The 20,652-nt window shown below is 46.8% G+C and overlaps 5 protein-coding genes across 6 annotated transcripts; 3 read left to right on the forward strand and 2 right to left on the reverse strand.

Moving 5' to 3' along the window:
• The first annotated feature begins 1,248 nt into the window (after nucleotides 1-1,248).
• Nucleotides 1,249-4,266, forward strand: LOC105696952. The gene is made up of 6 exons (XM_012419839.2): nucleotides 1,249-1,333; nucleotides 2,292-2,332; nucleotides 2,894-3,096; nucleotides 3,601-3,772; nucleotides 3,841-3,990; nucleotides 4,083-4,266. Exons 1-6 carry the CDS (start codon nucleotides 1,308-1,310, stop codon nucleotides 4,235-4,237), a joined length of 747 nt encoding a protein of 248 aa, XP_012275262.1. The 5' UTR covers nucleotides 1,249-1,307; the 3' UTR covers nucleotides 4,238-4,266.
• A 409-nt stretch (nucleotides 4,267-4,675) lies between these two features.
• On the reverse strand, nucleotides 4,676-6,498 carry LOC105696953 (circadian clock-controlled protein). Its single transcript, XM_012419840.1, has 4 exons — nucleotides 6,385-6,498; nucleotides 5,171-5,551; nucleotides 4,908-5,057; nucleotides 4,676-4,837 (listed from the first exon to the last, which is right to left on the reverse strand). The coding sequence occupies exons 1-4, from the start codon at nucleotides 6,449-6,451 to the stop codon at nucleotides 4,689-4,691; spliced, it is 747 nt and encodes a 248-aa protein (XP_012275263.1). The 5' UTR covers nucleotides 6,452-6,498; the 3' UTR covers nucleotides 4,676-4,688.
• Nucleotides 6,499-7,830: 1,332 nt separating this feature from the next.
• On the reverse strand, nucleotides 7,831-11,176 carry LOC105696743. Its single transcript, XM_023433099.1, has 6 exons — nucleotides 11,113-11,176; nucleotides 9,390-10,657; nucleotides 9,051-9,320; nucleotides 8,789-8,915; nucleotides 8,522-8,677; nucleotides 7,831-7,952 (listed from the first exon to the last, which is right to left on the reverse strand). Exons 1-6 carry the CDS (start codon nucleotides 11,174-11,176, stop codon nucleotides 7,831-7,833), a joined length of 2,007 nt encoding a protein of 668 aa, XP_023288867.1.
• Nucleotides 11,177-11,586: 410 nt separating this feature from the next.
• Nucleotides 11,587-13,956, forward strand: LOC105696951 (protein takeout). Its single transcript, XM_012419838.1, has 3 exons — nucleotides 11,587-11,722; nucleotides 12,740-12,980; nucleotides 13,138-13,956. The coding sequence occupies exons 1-3, from the start codon at nucleotides 11,635-11,637 to the stop codon at nucleotides 13,577-13,579; spliced, it is 771 nt and encodes a 256-aa protein (XP_012275261.1). The 5' UTR covers nucleotides 11,587-11,634; the 3' UTR covers nucleotides 13,580-13,956.
• A 1,948-nt stretch (nucleotides 13,957-15,904) lies between these two features.
• On the forward strand, nucleotides 15,905-20,590 carry LOC105696985 (protein takeout). 2 transcript variants are annotated; one of them, XM_012419892.2, is made up of 5 exons: nucleotides 15,905-16,063; nucleotides 16,142-16,296; nucleotides 18,810-18,902; nucleotides 18,987-19,268; nucleotides 19,579-20,590. In XM_012419892.2, exons 2-5 carry the CDS (start codon nucleotides 16,167-16,169, stop codon nucleotides 19,881-19,883), a joined length of 810 nt encoding a protein of 269 aa, XP_012275315.1. In that variant the 5' UTR covers nucleotides 15,905-16,063; nucleotides 16,142-16,166; the 3' UTR covers nucleotides 19,884-20,590. The 2 variants fall into 2 exon arrangements, with proteins under 2 accessions (XP_012275315.1, XP_012275316.1); XM_012419893.2 differs by having other exon boundaries at nucleotides 16,160-16,296.
• The last annotated feature ends 62 nt before the right edge of the window (nucleotides 20,591-20,652 follow it).

Genomic DNA, 20,652 nt, shown 5'->3' on the forward strand with positions numbered 1-20,652 from the left:
AGGAGCACTAGCTACGAGCAAGTAACCGGTAATTCCTTTATTACTATTCATCGGGAAACTTATTATTCAGATTCACAGGACGAAGGAGTGCATAATTGATGGAGCGAATTTTTACGTTTCCTCATCGACCTTCGATTTTTTTAACGTAATTTACGTTTCGAACGAAGCCGTGGAATAAGTTCACCGAGTAAAATAAATATCTGGAATAAATTTCCTAGGAGACGAAGAAGAGCGAGAAGGTGAAGCAAATTAGGCGTTAAAAATTCATTTTTTAGTGTTCGCTATCGTTATCATTTTATCGGAATGTTTTTATCGCGTATTGTTTAAAAGGTATATTTTCCCCATTATGACTGGACAATTTCTTGACCTACACTTCATCGGCGGACCTTGCTCTCTGCGTATTACGACATAATCCGTATTCCTTTTCCTGAACCAGTTCGTTGACTGGATATACAGCCTTTACTTCACTCACTTTCTTTACCGCCGTTATAAAGTGACCCTATCGATAGTTACTCGCTTAACAGATGCGATAACTTCGTCCCAAGCCGACGACGCCGTCGTCGGTCGCTTTTTGCGATTTCCTACGCAAAGGCAAATAAGAATGGCGCAAAAAAAGCGAAAGGGTTAGGAGAGGTTAAAAAGCTCAAAGAAAATCATCTTGCCGAGAACGGTGATTTACAGCGTCGTCGGAGATTTGCATTTGCTTTTTCACGTGAATACTGGCTAAGAGCCTTGTGAATCATTTTTAAAATCCACACATTTTTTTTTAACATCACTAAAACCCTGGATAAAAATCGCTGATAATTTTTCCGCTACGTCCCAGTTTCCTCGGGATGCATTAAAGAATTTTTAAACATTTCAGAATTTTCCAGGGCCCCGTTTTTTCGGAAAGTGCCCCCTCTACGGAGACCCATCGGATAAGCAAACCAGCGCCACCGGGAAAAGTGGAAAGGCAGAACACACTTGATCACGCACGTTCTCCGGAATTTGCAGGTGCATTGCACGCATGTGCAACCAACTCCTGTCCCTGCAATCGGTATAGGTGGACCAATGGCCGGCAAGTGGCACGAGGCAATCAACCGAATGCAATAGCGAACGCAACGATCCGGACCGATTTCAGGCCAGGCTCCGTCAAACGAGTCGTTCCCCCGATGGTTCCCCCAATGGTTCCCCAGGTGGACCCCCAGGGGTGGGGAGCCCTCTTACGGGACATCCTATGGAGAAAAAACGAAATCAAGGGAGCCCGCCAGCACCGGGTCATCGTCATCGTCATTTCAATCTAGTGCCCGATTTCGCGACGGCCGGACATGTCTGCTCTCCTGGTTCGCGGGTGGTACGCACTTCTGCCTTGATAACGCCGATAACACCGATATCCCATGACTCCCCTTCGGAGTCTGGTCCGACATCTCGACTCGCATCACCAGGACCTAAATCGCATCAAAAGTACCGCCACTGCGAGAAGAGTGCAATTCAAATCCGAAAGAGATCCGGCAAATTTGAGAAATCATTTTTCCGCGCTGGTGGAAAAATCGCGATAAATTCATGGGACCTGTATCGGTAGTTTTACTCGGCATGCAAAATTCGCGGGGGTACTCGATGTGTTTTTTAATACTCTATTCAGTAAAATTCGTTCGAAATTTTCTTTGGGTGGTAAAGCGAAGTGCAATTTAGTAAGGCTTTCAACGGGGCAAGGAGGTCCCAGTGGCGGAAAAGTCGGGAAACGCGTGTTTGCCGAGCAATGCAATAAAAAAAGAAAAAAGAAGAGAAAAACCGTCTTCACACCTGCTTATTTGCAAACGATTTTCAAGTAATGGCCTCGCGTGACGCGTGTATTTCCGAAGAGGGGATCTAGTTGTCCGAGAACGAGAGAAGTTTGCCGCCTTGAGGAGCAAGTCTGTAGACACTGAAAATGTCATTATCTCTATTTTTAATTTTTCCAACAAAAATTCATTTCCCAGTTAAAAATTATTCGTACAAGCATTTTCTTCTTTTAAATTCCTTCGTTAAAGACGCTCCCGACGTTTCAAGTTGTACCGCTGAAAGTGATCCGGACGATTTTATCAATTTTTCGCAAATGTCACGGATTCCTCTCTTTTCGTCGAAAATTATGGACGCCCTCGGTTCATCGGCTGGGAATGAATAGATTTTCTATACAAAGCATTATCGGGCCTAATCGCGGTCGGACTTTTAATGACGCTCGCGGAAAATTATACGTTCTCCCAAGGCTGATCGGCGATTCCGCAAAAATGGCGGTTCTCTGCCAGTTTTTACCTTGGTCTTTCTGTTTCCAGCCTCATGGTGGCGATCACCGGGAGCGTGTACGCCGTCTTGCGTGAGTCCCATTCTGCGAGATTAACCCATCCCGAATTATGAAATTATTAGTACGGAAGCAAACGTAATCGAGACAGGAAAAGTGAACGTAGAGATAAATCCGCTACTCACCTCCTCGACAAAATAAGAAAACCGTAATAAATTCATGAAACGCGTACATCGAAGGTTTCATTAATTAAACTGAATTTATAATACTTCCAGACATACTTAGCATTTAATTTTGCGACTCGGATTAAATAATTTCCATAAAGTCCGAAACTCGCGCATATGCAATTTTGGTACAGGATGTTTATTTATTTGAAAATTAATAGAAGAACCGGCGATTCGACGTCGTTAGAGATGACGCAGATTTTATTCCTGAATAGTAAGAAACGATCGTCACGGAGTGCAGTCGTTAAGATTCCTCTTGAGAGGCGACAAAGTCGCGGTTTTTATTCTGGAAGTCGAGGAGTCGAGGAGGCGTTTCGCAATTGGGGAGGGACTTCGCAATTGCGATTAATTGTAAACTCCTCGGGCGCGCGATCGGTGTTTTGTATTTTTCTTTCTCTCGGGCCTTTTTCAGCGTCCTATATCAAGCCTTGCAAAAGATCGGATCCGGACATAGACAATTGCATCACGAACGCCATCGAGAGTCTGAGAGAGAAATTGGCGGAAGGAATCCCCGAACTGGGGGCTCCTCCTATCGAGCCTCTTTATCTTGACCAGATAAGACTGTTGAAAGGACCCACTGGTGCTAGGTTGGACGTTAATATAACTAATTTACAGGTTACTTGCAAATTTGGTCAACTATTAAATTTACCAGACATTTCCGACCGATCTGGACGCTTGAATTCCTCGAATTGAATTTTTTTGATACAACAAAATGGCAACGGAAGAAAAGATCACTTTCCTGCTCACCTGTAATATCTACCTTCCAGGAGCAATTTTTCAGTATTAATGACTCCGGTGATGTCAAGCTTCATTAGACGTGCTTCTTTTGCGCAGGATCTCCGAGTAACCTAGAACCTGTAATCTGAATCTAGCAAAATCGGAAAAATCAATGGCACAGAGGTTGGAAGGTAAAGTTCCGTCATTGCGTGATTCATGTGGTCAAAGTGCCGCTTCTATCGTAAATCGGTTTATAACGTTCTCAAGGTATAATGAAGGCAAAGTTTGAGTTTTCGAGCCCCTGATCGATCGGATCGTATTTAGTGATTATTTAATTTCGTGGAGTGTATTATAAAGAAAATTGAGAAATTAGTTCTTCAGGGTTATCGAATCCGTTTTTAGGTCGATGGTCCCTCCAAATTCAAAGTCAGCAACCTCAAAGCCAACGTTGACGATGTCGTCTTCACCTTCAAGGTTGGCTTCGATAGGTTGAGCTTCAAAGGACGTTACCAAATCGACGCCAGGATCCTTCTTTTGAGGCTCGCAGGAGATGGCACCATAACAGGAAATTTTAGTAAGAGTTCGCGAGTAACGATTCCCCTTGATTTAATTAAAAAATTAATTTTAATTGCTCGCTTTCAGCCGGATATAACTCCGACGTGATCCTGAGGGCTCACAAGTTCAGCAAGAACGATAAAGTGTACCTGAATTTCGAAAGGATGCAGGTCGTCATCAGGATCGGAGGAGCCAGCGTTTATCTCAGCAACCTCTTCGGCGGAGACCCGATTTTGGGTGGGAATTAATTCGGAACTTATTTCTTCACTTTAAAAAATAGCGCATAGAAAATGGTACATTAATTAATATCAAAATTAAATCATTTCCAGGCCCGGCCAGCAACGAGATCCTTAACGCCAACAGTGCTCTCTTTCTGGAAGAAGTCAAGCCAGTTTTGGAAACGTCATTGGCCGATTTATTTACCGACGTGGCCAATAAGATCGTCACTACGTTCACTTACGACGAATTATTCCCCATCGACTAAATCAGGAATGACGAATTTTTGGAACTGTAAAATTCCGACATTCCTCCCACTCGTCACTAAAACATGCAAAAATGTAAAAGCGAGTCGTCGCGAAAATCAGGATTCGCAAATCATCGCTCCATCTGTAGAAAAATAAGCAACAATCTTTATTTCCTGCGTCGTGAAAATAAAATCATTCGGGCCATTTAAAGCGTTCCTCGTTGCCTCAAAAGAATTGTGTTATGGAAGACTTCCGGTGCAATAATTTCGAGTGAATGACGCGAAGTCAGGCTCCTTGAGTTTTTATTGAGTCCTTCCACAAATTCGCGGACAAATGTTTATTGCAGTAAACTTCCTTCGAGGATTGCGCGTTGAGATTAAATCGCTTCGTCCATGAATTTATGGAACGACTCAATAATTAAAAGGAAGGGGATAGAAAAATTAAAAAAATAAAAACATGGGAAACTTGAAACTAGGGGAGCAGCTCGTCCTTAGTAAGGACACTGAGTGCCCTGGCTGCCAAGGCTCTGCTGACAGTGGCAGCAGTGTCCTCGATGATGGGACTCGCGATATCCAGGACGATCCTGGGGTTTGAGTTGAAAAACGTGGCGGCCGCGTCGGCTGAAAATGGAAAATCGATGAAAAGGAAGCCTAATAGGGAAAGACGACTGACAATAAATTTTTTAATCACCTGCGATCGTGTGAGACGGTGGAGCCTTCAATTTGATGCTGCCATCGCCGACTCGAATTTTGGTCGCGAGTTTGTCAACCTCGATCCTCTTCACACCTTGTGCATCCGTCACCTCCTTACCTCTCGCGTTCACCAGAGCTTGCGTGTTGGCTAAAATAAAAAAAAATAAATTAATAAATTAATACATTTTTATGGATCGTATATGGACAGTCCCGAAATATAAGAGCGGAGATAGGACCGAAGAGCATGTCGAAGAGACTTACTGAAATTCCCCCTGAAGCTTCCCTGACCGTTCAGGGGGAGGAGGAGGATTTTTCCCTGCACGTCGTAATTCCCTGTCACGTGGACGTGGGGCAATTGCACCTTCAGAGCCACGGTGAGCTCTTTAGGGTCGGCGTGCAGCTCGTCGACGAAGAAGTTGGTGCCGCCGTGGACGCGGATTTGGCTCATGTTGGCCTTCAGCTTCAAGGCTTCCAGGTTCCTGTCGACCCCCAGCGAGGGAAGATAAAGTGGATCCAGGGCTGGCAACTTCAACAATGGAATTCCCTTCGCCAGGTACGGAGTGATGGCCTCTAGCTGCTTCACGATGCACCTGTCATACTGCTTGGCGTCCGTGGATCTTGGACAGGAAGTGACACCGGCGGCTGAAATGCAAGACGGATTCAAGACCCTGAAGACTTCCTCGTCGTCTACCTCTTCGTCCGCGTAACGAGCGAGGTCGAAAAATGCGCGTAAAATAATAAACGCGAGAAAATTCGTGAAATAACGTGCAGAAATTAGATCCGTCCAAAGTTGATTAAACGATGCGCAAAAATCATTAAATTCAACGCCCGTCTTTGCAGTAGCTGAAAGTGCAACTCGTAGAAAGTGAAATGTCGCGGATTCCTCGTTGCATGGGCGAGGGCATCGTGTACTTGTACGCGCTTTGCGAGTGAATCGACATGGAGAAAACAGGATTTTATCATCGATAGCGATATTAAGAAAATATCGAAGGAACGAACAAGGTATCCGATCCCAGTGGGTTTCTTCGGCCACGACTCTCGACTTGGAAAGTGTCACTCGAGTGGTCTTGCATAATTCCAGGGAAGGGAAGTCGTAAATAAATATTAACGCTCAACCTCGCGAAAAGAATTACCGATTTCGCTATGATTGCGCAATATGCCAAACTGAGGTCAGTCAAAATGTCAGCAAAAATAAATTTCCTCCTCATCTCGAGATAGACAGCCATTACAGTTGTCGAAGCAGATAATCAATTAAATGGACGGGGGGCTCGCAAATATTCGGAGTTATTAATTTAAATAACAATTACAGGAGCACGAAATAAAATGGCGTTGCAAAATTGCCCAGGGTATTATGTTAAATTAAATGATACCGCCGGTGGAGTTGCCCTTACGTTATCCTGCCATTATTTTAACGACCTGTGCAATCGATCTCTGTACTCTAGGTGCAAGATACAAATTGACAATGGACCACTCACGCAATTCCGAGACGGCTCTCTGGGTCCATCCGACGAGGAAGAGAATTCCAATCTGGAGGACCGCCATCGCCAGGTGAGAAATCCGATGCACCGGTGCGGTCCCAATTAGCGAGAGACGGTATCGAAAATGCGTACGATGGCCCCAGAGTGCCGATATATATAAACTAAGTACACTTTCTCCAAGAACCCCACTCCGAGTGGCAATAGTGAATTTACCACGGTAGAGTGCCTCCTTTTAACTCCTTCAGGGCCGTAGCGACTTCGACTTCGCTCCCTTCTTTCTTCATCTCTGAATTTTAATTATCCCATATTGTAATTTTTCTTCACACGGTCATAGTGATTCTCATCTCGTCTTTTCCAAAACAGGTGGCTACATACATGAAATTAAATCGTAGCGATTTATAATCGATGTAACCCTTTGCAACTGAAAAGAAATGGCCCCCGAAATAGTCTCCAGGATTTGTCCGAAGTACACGATGCCCCGAAATTGTGTCGCCTCTGATTATGTGGTAATATATTCGCTACCATCTTTTCCTTTTTCCTCGCAGTGCTTTTATTTCTCCAGGTGATTGACGGGTTAACCTATCCACGGCTCGTTACATAAGTGCTCGTAAAGTCATGGAACAGCCTCTATTATGCTCGCGAAGGATATCGTAATCCTGGAGTTGATGGTCGGGTATTTACATGAATTTACCTGCGCCTCGGCTTCACATCCTACCCCAGTCAGTTTTTGATCGAAGCTGAACAGGTGCAGCTGCACGTCAAAATTAATTCTGACAGAGGCAAAATACAGAAAATTGACGTTTCATGAGATCGCTTCGCTCAAAATTCGACTTTCGGGGTGATGGAAATTTTCAAAGGTGGATATCGTCGAGTTTCTTGCAACCGGCTGGTTCAGCTTCGACTGCATCGTGCGAATGTCAAGAGACGTTACAAAGACTCGAGATGGATGTGAATAATTACGTTAATAACTGCGTCAGCCTTCACCTACAAGACCGCGTAATTTCTCGAGTGGGTCGCGAGATCGATCCCACGGGGGACCCTTTTTTTTTCCTATTCCCCTCGACATTACGACTTCCTCCACCGGAAGGCTCATTTTCTAGCCCGGCTCAATTCCTACAAGTATATAAATAAATATACATAGCACCGCTCATGTATTTCGGGAGTTCCCGAGTTTCGCGAGGAACGCGACGAGAGAATTGTTACAGTAAATGACAAGCTAATAAATAAACTAGGAAATACGTTAGCAAATAAATAGACTAAAGGGTGTAACTAGTAATATGTGTTGCCGCCATTTTGTGCCAAAATATATGAGCGGTTGCAACGGTTACGAAATCGGTCGAGTTCTTGATTTCCAAGATGGCGGACTGTTGCAAGTTCTCCCGGGCGGATTGATTCCCAGGTTTCTTCATTTTTCTGGGAGATTCTGCTTCTCAGAGCCGATGATCAATTTACTGGCAGGTCTTTGTACATTTTGTAGATCATCGCGTCGGCGCTGTTCTCGGTTAAAGCTTTCGAGGCGAAGTCATCGGCCAGCATCGCCGCGACAGCCTCTGCGGCCATTAGACCTGAAATGGAAAGCGATCGATTTTTTTCTTCGCTTTTAACAGGGAGTTTATCCGCTAACCGTGACGCTGCTCAGCTGTAAGAAAGCCTGCTCACTTTTGCCGGAGCTGAAAGTGTCTCGTTTTTTCCATAAAGTACTTTTTTTTTTCCAAGCGATGGTTTCGCCAATTCCAGGGTCAATGACAATATGGCGAAGATTGGAGAACGAGAAATAGCACACTTACAGATTTACGCGAGGAAGAAAGTTGGAAGAGTCTTTTTTAAGACCCCGAAGGCAACTTCGATTTCGTGAGTGACTTCGAGGCGAGTAAATTCTACTCGATCGGATCGATGCTTTCTCCGAAATCGTTTCTCGCAGTTGAAAGATCAGCCCAAGGTGCAGGAAGAAAGAAACCTTCCGCAAGGTATGTACACGCACTTACGCAATTGCGGGCACGTAACGAGTCGTGCGCCCTGCGACAACGAGTATCGGAGATCGCGTCGGATTAATTCGAACTTTCCTCGCTGGAATTTCTTCCTCTTTTTCCGGTTTGGTCACTGTGGCCAGTGCGGTAACAAAGCGAGATCATACCGTGCACCAAAATGGCGTCCACCGGGCCCTTCTGGTCCATTCCCTGAAGATTGACCTTCCTGTCCCTGGCGACCAATTTAGCTCTAGCTGCTCGCACGATCAGCTGATCTTCGTTGATCTTCTTCAGCTCCACGGTGAAGTCTCCGATCAGGTCGGCTTTTGATCAGAAATTAATTAATTTAGAAATGCAAAATAGCGTATTCCGAATTTAGGCAGATTTTTAAGACACCGATTGTCTTATTTTGCGTAAGAAAAATTGCAGCTCACTGAAATTTGCAGAAAGAAGGCCGTTTCCCCGTACAACTTGTTGGTCGACTTTTCCCGTCAGGGTATATCCGGCCTTCACGTTCAACTTGGGCACGTGAACTCTGACGATGACGTGCATGACGTCGTCCTTGAAGAGAGAGCATTTTTCTCGTCAGACTTCCGCGTTGGGAGATCGCCGAACAACAGCCATCTCATTTTCGAGAAACCGGGACTTCCGTGTACGAAAACCGACAAAAATTTGGGAAACATTCGAGAGTCTCACCTCGACTTCGACATCCTCTACGGAGTGCTGCCTCTTCTTCCGCTTCGCCTCGTTGATTTTGGGATCCTCTCCTTCGAGGTCACCAAGATGGTAGATCAGCTGCATGCCCTGCTCGAAATATCCATCCTTTTCCTGGTACATCCTGGCGTACCTGACGAGGTCCTTGATCCTCTTGGTCTCGATGGCCGCCCTGAACTTATCGTTCCTCTTCTCCAAGGACTCGCCCTCGGTGAAGTTGTGGACGATGTACCTCATGCTCTCCCGAATGTCCTGAAAAAAAAAAAAATAGATTTTCCTATATTTTCTAGATTCGAGGGTTTCACTGTTCACGATCTTCACCTTCATGATATCCCTGAAGCCGTAGACCCTGGTCTCCTGGCTGGCGTCGATCCTCAGGTTGCCGAAGTGCTTAATCTCCTTCCCTTCGTTGTCGGCGTAGAGGATGTCGACGTATCCTGGCTGCTGCTCCAGTTTGGCGCCTGACTTCGTGGACGTGTACCGGGAGGAGCTATCGGAATCTTCGTTAAACCTATCGGCACCAAAATCTTGACCTGCCCCATTGGTGGGAACTCCTTGTCCACCTCCACTGGAGAACCTCCTCTCACCCTGACCAAACCCAACCCTGAGCTGCTCTCTGCTCCCATAGTTCTGACCAACTCTCTCTCCAGCCTCCCCCTCAACGATGGCTTTTCCTAGGACCATTTGCGGGACCCCATAACCCCGAAGAGGCACCACAGAATCGCTTTCCGAATCTCCCTCTGGCCTGGACTTGGTCTCCACGTTCTGCGACGCCGAGGGCGCCGGGTTCTGTTCCTTTGCAGGGTACTCTTCGGCATCTCCACCCCTGACAGGAGCGCGAAACTCTCCAGATTTAATGGAACCTGTTCTAGAAATCTGCCCAAAGCGTTCTTCCGATGTTGGGGACTGCGCAAAGATGGTCTGCGCCGGTTGGCCTCTTCTGAGTTCTACAGGACGTCGATCTTCGGTTTGGAACCTGAAATTCTGGCTCTCGAAGGACTCTCCGTATCTTCCCTGGGATTGAGACACCCCCTGGGAGGGAATTCTGAATTCCGAGTTCCCGTTGGGGTATTTTTGCTGGTCGGTGTCGGTCTTCTGGAAGTATACCCCATCGCGACGTCCAGTCGAGTCGGATGTTGCGTTCTTCGACTCCTTCACCAGGGTGTGGAACCTGTACCTGATGGTGTCCAGGTTTCTCAGGTCGCTGTAGCTGACGTAGCCGGCTTCGAACTCACTGAGGTTGGATTTTAGTCTACCCCTCGCGACGTGGACGCTGTCCAGGCTGGAAGCGTTCAACCCCGTGATCTCGACGTTCCTGAGGACGATCCTGTAGCTGGTGTCTCCCTCGGACTGATCCACCTTGATCACGGGAACTCGAAGGGGATCTAGAGATCCCACCTTTGCCAGACCTCCGGATAGCAATTTGGTCCAAAGGGTCTGCGACATCTCCAGGAGATTCGCATTCGCCATGCTCGCAACGACCAACACCAACCACGTAATCGAGGCCCTCGTCTTCATCTCGAAGAATCTGGTCCTTCTCGCAGACTCACTTGACAAAAGTTCCACTTCTCGGAGCCGACCTCCCAAACCTTGAAGACCAAATAAAAATGTTAGAAATACATCTATATTAATTTTTATTTATCCGTCGTCACGGTTTTGGGGTTGGATTTCGTTGAAGACTCACCCCTCGATTTTAGTAGTCGATCCGGAGGAAGTTGGGACGGGCGCTTTTTTGTGGGTGCAGAAGAGGTGGACCTGTCGCGGATGCTGGGGATCTTCGGGTACCTCTTCCTGCATCCAAGGGTACCGAATGCTGTGGACGACGCATCTCGGGAGAGTTTTTATAGGAGACCGTAGAAGGGCGCGCGATCTGGGCCACGGACCGTCATCGTCATCGACTCGGCCTAGCCTGATATCCTACGGTTAGCCAGACATTGCTCTCCTTTTTATTTCCTTAACTCCTCGACACGCGTCGAGTCGCAATGGAGGGCAAGGTCCTGCAACGACCTTAAATGCGAAAAACCTCTCGTGCCATCGCGTTTACGCGAGCCAGAAGGCTCCTCGATCGGATCCAGACCGAATTCCAGGGATGGTCCAGATTCCGCCATTCTTTACACCCCCTTTTCCACGTGTTCCAAAGTCGACCTCTTCCAATTTCGCGTTTTTCTTCAAGGTATTTTTTTTTCAGGTTTCCTCGGTGTCCTGGAAGCTCGGGCCAGAAGGGATGAGTCTTCGGGAAGGAAGCAAGCATCGGTCTCTTCGGGACGATCGACGCCAAAGATTTGTAAACATTCCCGATCGGCGGATATCGCAACACCGGTACCGCTCTTCGGGTCAGCTGATTCGATTTCCCGATTGTCGTCGGCCGTTATTTGGATTCGGAGTTCGTAATCGGCGTTACAGAACCGATCGTTTTGGATTCTGAGAATGCAGGTCGCGGGTTTCGAAATCGGCGAAAAGCTGGAGTCAGCGCATTGCCGGCCGGCCCGAGGCCACTCGGATTTTTTATCGGGCCTTCGGTGGTGGCTCGACTTATTTCTTCGTGGACGTCTTCAACGCAGCCATCATGGGACACGGTGGGTCCCCTCGTTTCTGGCTCTTCTCTCTTTGCGCCCTCGGACTCCTCGCCGAGGTCTTCTCCACCCCAGAAATTCGTAAGTCAGGGATTTCGCACCCTCCCCAATTTTTTCACACCACCTCTTCTTCCCCCGAAATGCATAAATAATCTCTGAAATTTTTCTCCACCTCCGAATCTGAATTTCCAAGTTTAGGGGCGGTTGCTTCTGAAATTTCTCTCGCATTTCGCGGAACGACCTCGCGTTCGTTTCCTGTTCTCGGATTTTCTCGTTCTCCCTGTAAATGCCCCGGGAACGGGAAGGCCACTCGTCCTGGAGGAAGAAACTGGTTCCCGAGAGCGAAAGCACCGAACACAACCGAGGAAACCGTGACCGGTCGTCAAAGACTAACGAGCCGACTTTTCCCATCGTTACGTGGAGAAAGTAACTTTCGATCTTCGCAAGGGACGAATTTGCGAGCAAATTCGATTACGAACTCGCCCTTGAATTTCGCCCCATCGCTGCGCCCTCGATCCTGTATCTACCAATTAATTAATTTAATTAATGTCCAAAACTCGACAAGAATCCCTCCAAAAATGGAGAAATTCCCTAGAGCGACATTTTTTACTCCGCTCCCGCGGTATTAAATTAACCAGAAAAATTGTCGCGGATGTAATAATTCCACTTCGGTACCTGAACAGCCAGTCATTACCATTACGGTCTTGCCGGCACTTACGATAATTAAGTATAATTTCCTTCTCCTAAGAGTAAGTCTCCTGGCTTGTAAAGGTGTCCGGTAGAAATGTGTAGGAGGATCTGAAAATGAAAAATTATATAAAGGTAAATAATACCGCGGGGAAATTAATCTCAGAATCGCGTTATGTGGATCTACATGGATCGAGACTCGTCTCGGATCGGGTGTCGATCATGGTCGTGGACATTTTCGAGTAAGGTCGACCAGTTAGTCGGAGCAGCTCCGATTTGCAGACAAATTGACGATTTCGAAAATCGAGCGTCACCTCGCGTGCCGGCCCAGATTTCCGATCCGATTTTCCCCCGACGACTTTCCGACCTCCTGAGCGGGAAAAGTCGAAATTTTGGGACTTCATTTTCCAGCCACTTTCCTGAAGGTATGTCGACGCAACGACCCTAACTTGAACGAGTGCATAAAGCGCAGCGTGGAGGGCCTCAGGCCTTACCTGAAGACGGGCATCGCTCAGCTTCACATCCCACCTTGCGAACCCCTCCACGTTCCTCAGATCGAAATCAGCCAAGAAGCTGGACCAGTGTCCGTGAAATCGACCTACACCAACATCAGAGTCCTGGGAGGGACGGATTTCGTCCTGAAAAGTGTCAAGTGAGCGCCTTTCGCGTTGCCTTAAATCGCGTTTAATTATATTAATATACAATCGAATGAAAATAAAATGCCGAAACCCTTTTCGACGCCAACGGCATCTTTAGAAGAATCGTGCAATAATTAATTATCACCCTGAGAAATTAATTTTGATTTTCAGGATCGACCAAGATAAGGACCGCATCAGGCTGAAGCTGTACATCCCCCGATTGGAGATGACTTCTAATTACACCATGGAGGGCAGGATCCTGATGTTGCCCATCACCGGGAAGGGCACTGCCCATGGGAACTACACGGACATCGACGTGGTTTCGACGGTCCAGGGCGAGAGGTACCAAGACAGGAAGACCGAAAAGTCGCACTTCAGGGTGACGGACTTCTACGTGGACTTCGACGTCGGCCATGCCAGCGTCCACCTCGACAATCTCTTCAACGGCGACGAGACCCTGGCCGACGCCATGAACCTCTTCCTCAACGACAACTGGAAGACCGTGGCGGCGGAAATCAAGCCAGCCCTTGAAGACACGGTCTCCAGCCTCTTCAAGAATTTCTCCAACAAGATCTACTCCAAATATCCCCTCGACACCCTTTTGCCCCCCTGATTTCCAAAAACTAAAAATTGATTGACCAAAAATCGAAGTTGCGCCTCTTCTAGCGATGGAACATCGACCGACGTGTTTCGATGGCTGCGTTGACGTCCACGTGGGGACATCTCTTTTTTTTTTCTTTCATTTTTCATAAATCTAGAAATTGGCCGAACAAAATTTCGTCCCTGGAGATTTTTTACTCTTCTTCCCAGGAAGTGGCACGTCTTTAACGAGGAAAATAAGGACGACTCGATATCTCGTGGAAGCTGCATCGCGTGATAACTCGGGATAACTCCACGAAACCAGCGCGTCGTTTCATAAAGATTTTCTTAATAAACTAGAAAGTAAACTAAGGAATATATTATTAAATAAAGTGATAAATATACGAGTAATTAGTAAGATACGGATCGCTATCTTGCACTGTCTTAAATTGCAGTCCCCGAAGATATTCTATCACCTCGTACCGCGTACATCCACGTACGGAGGAAAATTGCAATCAGGCGCTATTTGCCTCTCCAGCTATCTCAGTGTCCCTGGTGTATATGCAACAAGTGTGCAGAGCCGACAACGGGTTGTCTACCTTGGAGTGTCGCACTTTTCGACATCATGGGTAAGGTGGAAAGCCGAGTTACCACGCGGTGCAGATTTTGGAATCCAGGAGTGGGTGTTGGATATCGAAATGGACTTTCCCTAAATTTCTTCCAGATTTCCAGAGGGAATTTCGTCACTCAGAGATTTCGCCTTCGTCTCATCTTCTCGAAGTTTGACAATTTCGCGTTCATAGTTGAAGCCTGCACATTTCCTGGGTTCAGCTCGGGAAATTGCCCGACCTCGTCTGCAACAATTCCAGTTGTTCCTAGTCGAGGGCAATTTTGCGAACGAGCCAGCTTGCGCAACTTTGGCGTTGCGCGCTCTCGAGTCGTTCCTTTTCCTCTGGAGAACCGCATAGGAAAATTCCTAAGGTCGAGTGGTCCCCGACCAGTTTTTCGACCCGAGGGTTTAGTTTTCGATAACGGAAAGCAAACCACTTGACTGCAGACGAATGTCTGATGGCTCATCCGGGCAAAAAGCAGTTCCAAAGAGCGACCGCGACAAAGTGCGCACACCGCCTATTCCGACAAAAATGAGAACCTGAAATTTCACAGTAACCCGAAAATTCCCAAGAAAATTTCTCTAATTAGTTCCTAAGGCTCCAAAGCGTGCATCGTGAATGCAGCTGTGGGCTTATTAAATTTTTTTTAGTCTGTATTTTTTTTCAAATTTTTCTATCGGTTCACGTTTTCTAGATTACGTTACGACCGAGTTTTTCAAGCCGCGTCGGTCTCTTTTGGTTCGACCGTGAAGCGAATTCCGTAAGTCGGGGCATGACCGAAATTTGGAAATTCGGGGTTTTAGTGCTCGCATAGGTCATGGGCGGTTTCACGAGGGCTTAGAAAATGGCCGGGAAAATGTATCTTGGGAAATCGATTGGACAATAACGTCTCGCAATGGTCATCCAGGTCTCTGTATCGCGACTCGATGATAGCGACGTTACGCGGATCCGTTATACCACTCTTCGCGTTACTCAATCTTAACCATACTGTGCGTAACGATACCGGAACGTAATAAAGTAACCTATCGGCTGATCCATCCGGAGAAAGTGTCTTTTTCTACTTAGGGAACAATTTTTTCATATCCCCGCCGTATTCATCAGGGGATCGATTGATCTGGAAAACAAACATTCGGCAAGTCGCGTGATCGGAATCGACTGGTGGATCAAGATCAGAAATGGCGATCACGATCGGCGAAAAGTAGGAAAATTCACAAAGAAGAGCAATGCACCGAGCGAACTTGCGAATCCCATGACGAACGGTACGGTATTCGCCGGAGATCTTTCCGAAAACTGGAGCAACAAAGCAGGTGCTGGATAAGGAGAAAAATAAGAAACGTCCCAAACAGGAAGAAGCACCCGAATTTCCTGAAACGCAGAAAGCGCGAACAACAAAAGGTGGACTTTTCGTTTTTCCTACGAGAGAGATGTAACACGGTGCGTTCCACCTGTGACGCGGAGGCACCTGCAGGAAACTTGGCGGAAGACTTTCAGGATAATATATCGAGGTCCTTAATTGCCGGGATCCCAAGGATTCCTCTGTTTCGAGAAAAACGAAGCTCGCGACCTTTACCTCGAATTTCTTGAGGATCCAAAAGGACGTCGAAGAACGAAACGTCGACCCGCTCTCGCACCTGGAGGACGAAGAAAGAGGCAGTAGAGAGCTCCCGAGTGCGACTTCAGGGTAGGGGTTTTCGCATATAAGAGAGAATATGGAGGCGGCCCGTCTTTAGTCTATCACAAAGCAGTCGGCGCGGGTGACTCCTTTTTCAGCCTCCTCGACCCCCTGCGAAGCATCTCAGGATGTCCTGAAGAGAGCCGCAGCTTCACTTCTCCCCGAGCTTGGCCCCGGAAGCGTCGAAGGAGAGCGTCGGAGTTTGGAGAACATCCCAAAATCGCGAGACCAAAGGGTGAGGGGACGACTCGTTTTTCAACGTCAAATTGTTAACTATCAAAGGTCAAGAGAGAAAAATCGTTGTCACTTCCAGTTAATTCGGTGGGGAAAGGAAAAAGATGTTCTCCAGGATGGACCTCGTGTACCTCTTCTTGGCGGGTTCCTTCGTCCTCTCGACCTGTCAAGAGACTTCTACGGAGACCCCGACCACGGACAACCCCGGAGCCAATGAACCCGACTTTGTCATACGTGAGTGAACCTGGTCTGGTAAAAATTGTTTTCAATGTTTCCTCCGATGAATTTTGTCATTCTTGATTTTTACCCTGGTCAACTTTGCAAAAAATTCAACTGAATTTATTCATTGTCAAATAAAGTTTCGCTAATCCAGAAACTTTCGACATTATTTGTGGAAGTATAAAGATGGTCAGCGAATGTTTGCATCGCTCCTTCCGATTATTAAAAATTAAAAATGCATAAATGGGCAAACCTGCATTGTTTAACCCTTTCTTTTTCGATCCTTTTTTTTTTTACGACCTGGACGGAACATTCCCGGATAATGCGGGGAAAGTATCCGCGGAATTATTACCATAAATCGAGCGGATTCGAGTTCCTGCGGAAACGAGGCATTGACTATTCATTTATGTGCGATCGGGAATGCAAGACATGAAAGCTCCTCCTCGTTGACTCGAGTCATTCTTCTATTTCCGTAGACTTTCGGTTTCGCCCCGAGAATGCCGACATTTTACGATTTGACAGGACTAAAAGTAATCGCCTGATTTACGCCGCAATTGACTCGCTCCAAAGCGTTTTGCGCGGCCAACAATAACGCTCATGAATAATAAATGGTCGGCCTACTTTCGGGGCCGCTAAAAACCATCGACAATAATTTCCAGAATCATGGGCATTCGGTGCGAATTATTTTCCCGGAATTCGCCGAAAAATGTAAAACAAGAAAGGGAATTTTTTCCTTGATATAAAAAAATATATATTTTGCGTATGATAATTATTTCCATCAATTTATTAGACACTTTTAACCGGAGTGCATTTCCTCGTCAAGGGACGATATCTCCTTGACAAGAAAGAAATGATAATCTGGACCTCCCGAAGACACGGAAACCGATTACTGGCAAGGGATAAAGTTGAGAAAAGTGCGTCAACGGTTTAGTCAAACCCGAGTATCGATCACGTTTTCCAAAAGTCACGTTTCTGAATCACCCTTCCGACCACCGAGATTATCCCGGAGATTCGAAGGACCGGACCGCAAAGTGCGAGGAAAGAAGAATAACTTACCGCTACCCGTTCAGAAAACGAGACCCCATAAACGGCGAAATTACATAAACAAGTGGCATAAAGGGAGTTGCAAAATTAGTAGAAAGTGGAATGCAAAGGTTTTACTACCGGGATAATCAGTGTTCTCGGAACTCGCGGTGCGTGAACGCTCATCCGAATATCCGTTTACCCGGCGCGTTCGTTTCCAGGATTAAGGATGTCTAAAAATGGTGGCCGTTTCAAATAAAAGCCCCTCGTTAAACGAAAATAAATTAAAACGTTGGCATTTTGCATTCGATGTAATCCCGAGAATTTTAGTGGAGACTAAACAAGGGTAGAAAAAAGTACGAATGAGGTAGAGTGAATTAATTTGAAGGATTAAATTCCTGGCGGCCATTAACGACCCAAAGGGTGGAGGTTGGTCCAGAAAGGAGAGTCACTTCGGAGCAGCAAAGCCGAGTAACGTCCCTAATGGGCCGTCCCGGTGTAATAGCAAACATGGCGTAACCCGGCACGACGAAGGTTATGTCAGAGATTGCATAACCCTGAAGCAGGCTGCCCGGAGAAAGTCGGAGCTGACGAATATCGGCATTACCGAGCGGAGCGACGCGCCGTGGCGAAGAGTGAAAGTACAACATTTGGATCCCTTCTGCAAGGAGTTACTTGATCCGTAATCGGATTCGACTTTGGGACCAAATTCTGGTTCCAAGTCCTGGGACCGCCGAACGAAACCCTGACCAGGGTCCTCGCGTTCCCAGGACCCAAGTTCTTGGACCACCAGGAGGTACCGATCGGAGAAGGTGAAAGCGAAGGTGTGCCGAACCAGACGGCCAAACGGCATCGCGTTCCTCCTACGCGCCTAACAGAAAATAATTCCTTTTTTTTCGGTGGCGCCACTTCGACCTCGATATTTTCCACAAGTTCGATCGAAGCGATCTATCGGCGCGACGGTGACAAGAAAACCTTATATCGATGGAAACGCGATTTTAAGATAACGAAGATCAATTATCTCACTTTCCTGCAGCGACAAAAAAATGTGAATGCACGTCAACTCACGGAACTCCAGAGTCAGGGTCGGCGACTGGAAATGAGAAATAAAAGTTGGATTAGAACTATGCATTTGACCCGATGAATTAATTTATCGCCGAGGAAAAGAGTAGGATTGCGTAAAAATGGCGGAAGCGAGTAAGTCCGAGATCGACGTCAAGACTCGTTGAATCGCGTGTCGGCTTTTCCTTCGTTCCTTCCTGGAGTCCGATCAGGAGTCAACTGACCATACCCAACTGGGCCATAGTCCCTCATTTACACCAATTACCCCGTGCAATTACCCGCCAAGAGTTCATATAAAGGCGAGGAAAGTCCTCGGTGGAACCGCGAGATGCATAAATAAATAAATAAATGAATAAATATATAAATTCGCGCGTTACGCGACTCTGCTCACGTACCGTGCAACTCGGGCTGCATTTTAATCCACGATGCATTTTCTTGTGCAGCCGAGTACATCCTGCCGTGTCGTAGGTCGGACCCGTTGATCGACGCGTGCATCCAGAAAACGTTCAATCATCTGCGTCCGTACCTGGTTAAAGGTGAGTAACTCGGGGATAAATTGAGGATGGTGATCAGGCGATCAGCTGATCAGCTGTAAATACGTCGAAGAATCGCGATTTCAGGAATCCCAGAACTGGAGTTGCCCCCGATCGAGCCATTGACCATCCCCGAGTTGGGGATGGAAAATGGGCAAGGAGCGGTAAGAGTCAGCGCCCTGTTCTCCAACATCACGGCGATCGGGCCCGGAAACTATTCCATCACGAAGATCAGGGTGGACCTGAAGAGCCTGCGGATGGACCTGCACCTGACCATCCCAAAAATCGAGTTGCAGGGTCGATACGAGGTGACCGGCAACGTCCTGCTCTTCCCGATCCAAAGCCGGGGCGAATTCTGGGCGTTTTTCGGTGAGTGAAATCTTGGAAATTGAACTCTAATTACCGCGAAATAATATCAGGATCATATTTCAAAGATCCCAATCTCTGGATCGATTTAACCATTTTTTGTATCATTAATTCGTCCGCATCATTTGGTTGTCCACTAAGTGAATTATGAAAACATTTCTCAAGCGACCGGAGAGTCCCCCTAAATAATTCGCTAGACCTTGAGGAGGCGTTCTCCAATTCCAGCCTGGTCCCCGTCGCGTTCCCTTTACGGTGGTCGATGAGGCAACTCTTGGACGTTCCATGGTGTTTTAAATTCCAATGGCGTTTTCAGGCGAGGTGGCGGCCATCGCGCGTGTCCAGGGCGTGCAGGAGGTCAGGGACGGCGTGCGTTACCTGAGGATTGCTCGCCTCTTGATCGACTTCAGTCTCGGACGTGCCCGATTTCGCGTCATCGACGAGTTGAACGGCAACAATGTCATCGGGCAGGCGATGAACCAGTTCCTGAACCAGAACGCGAAGGAGATCATCGAAGAGATGAGACCTGCCGCGAGCTCCAGCATCGCTCAGCACTTCCAGTCCTTCTTGAACACGGCCTTCACGAAAGTGCCCATGAAAGTTTGGCTCCAGGACTCCTAGAGGCCGAAGAAGATCCCGATGAGCGCTCTTCGGCGCCTCGAATCCTCGACAAATTTAATTTCCGGGTCTCCGATACCTGAAAGTGGACCTTAAAGAACCTCCAGGTGCAATCCTGCTTTGTCTCGATTTTCGTTGACGTCCTGTCGAAGCAAGGACCTAGAAATAGACATCGGAGTTAGACGTAAGTTCTGAGAGTTTCATCGATACGTCGCTAATTATTTATTTCTAATCTTCTCCTCTCGACGTAATGGTACTCAAGGAGCCAAAATTACCCCTGCAATTACCCCCTCAATTTCGACGTTAATTTCTCCATGAGCAGTAATTACCTCTTCGTCTCGTTACTTGTAGCTTAACCCCAGTTATGAGTAGCTTTCTTTTCTAAGGTAGCTTTAACACCGTGAACAGTTTAACTTTAGAACGTAATATTTACTGGCTCGACTAATTAAAGAAGAAACGAAAAAAAAAAAAAGTAAATTCCTCGAAACCGTCAATTGTCAACTGTAAAAAAATTTTCGCATCGGCCTTGAAGAGCGCACTTCTTTCGTCGGCATTTGCAATACATATTTTTGAATATGCATTAATTGGAAAATCGAGGAAAAATCGAGCCAGAGAAACTAACTATACGGGTGCTCTTCATGGTCTTCTAGATTAAGGGAAACCCTTTGTACATAACGATCAAGAAATAAAAGAACGCGAAAACAATAAAATATGTTTATAAAGAAATGTAAAATGCGAAATTCCCTGGGTGTCAAGACCTTCCCTAGGACGT

Source organism: Orussus abietinus, unplaced genomic scaffold (assembly GCF_000612105.2).
Source record: "Orussus abietinus isolate OABI.00-Male unplaced genomic scaffold, Oabi_2.0 scaffold16, whole genome shotgun sequence".
Lineage (NCBI taxonomy): Eukaryota > Metazoa > Arthropoda > Insecta > Hymenoptera > Orussidae > Orussus > Orussus abietinus.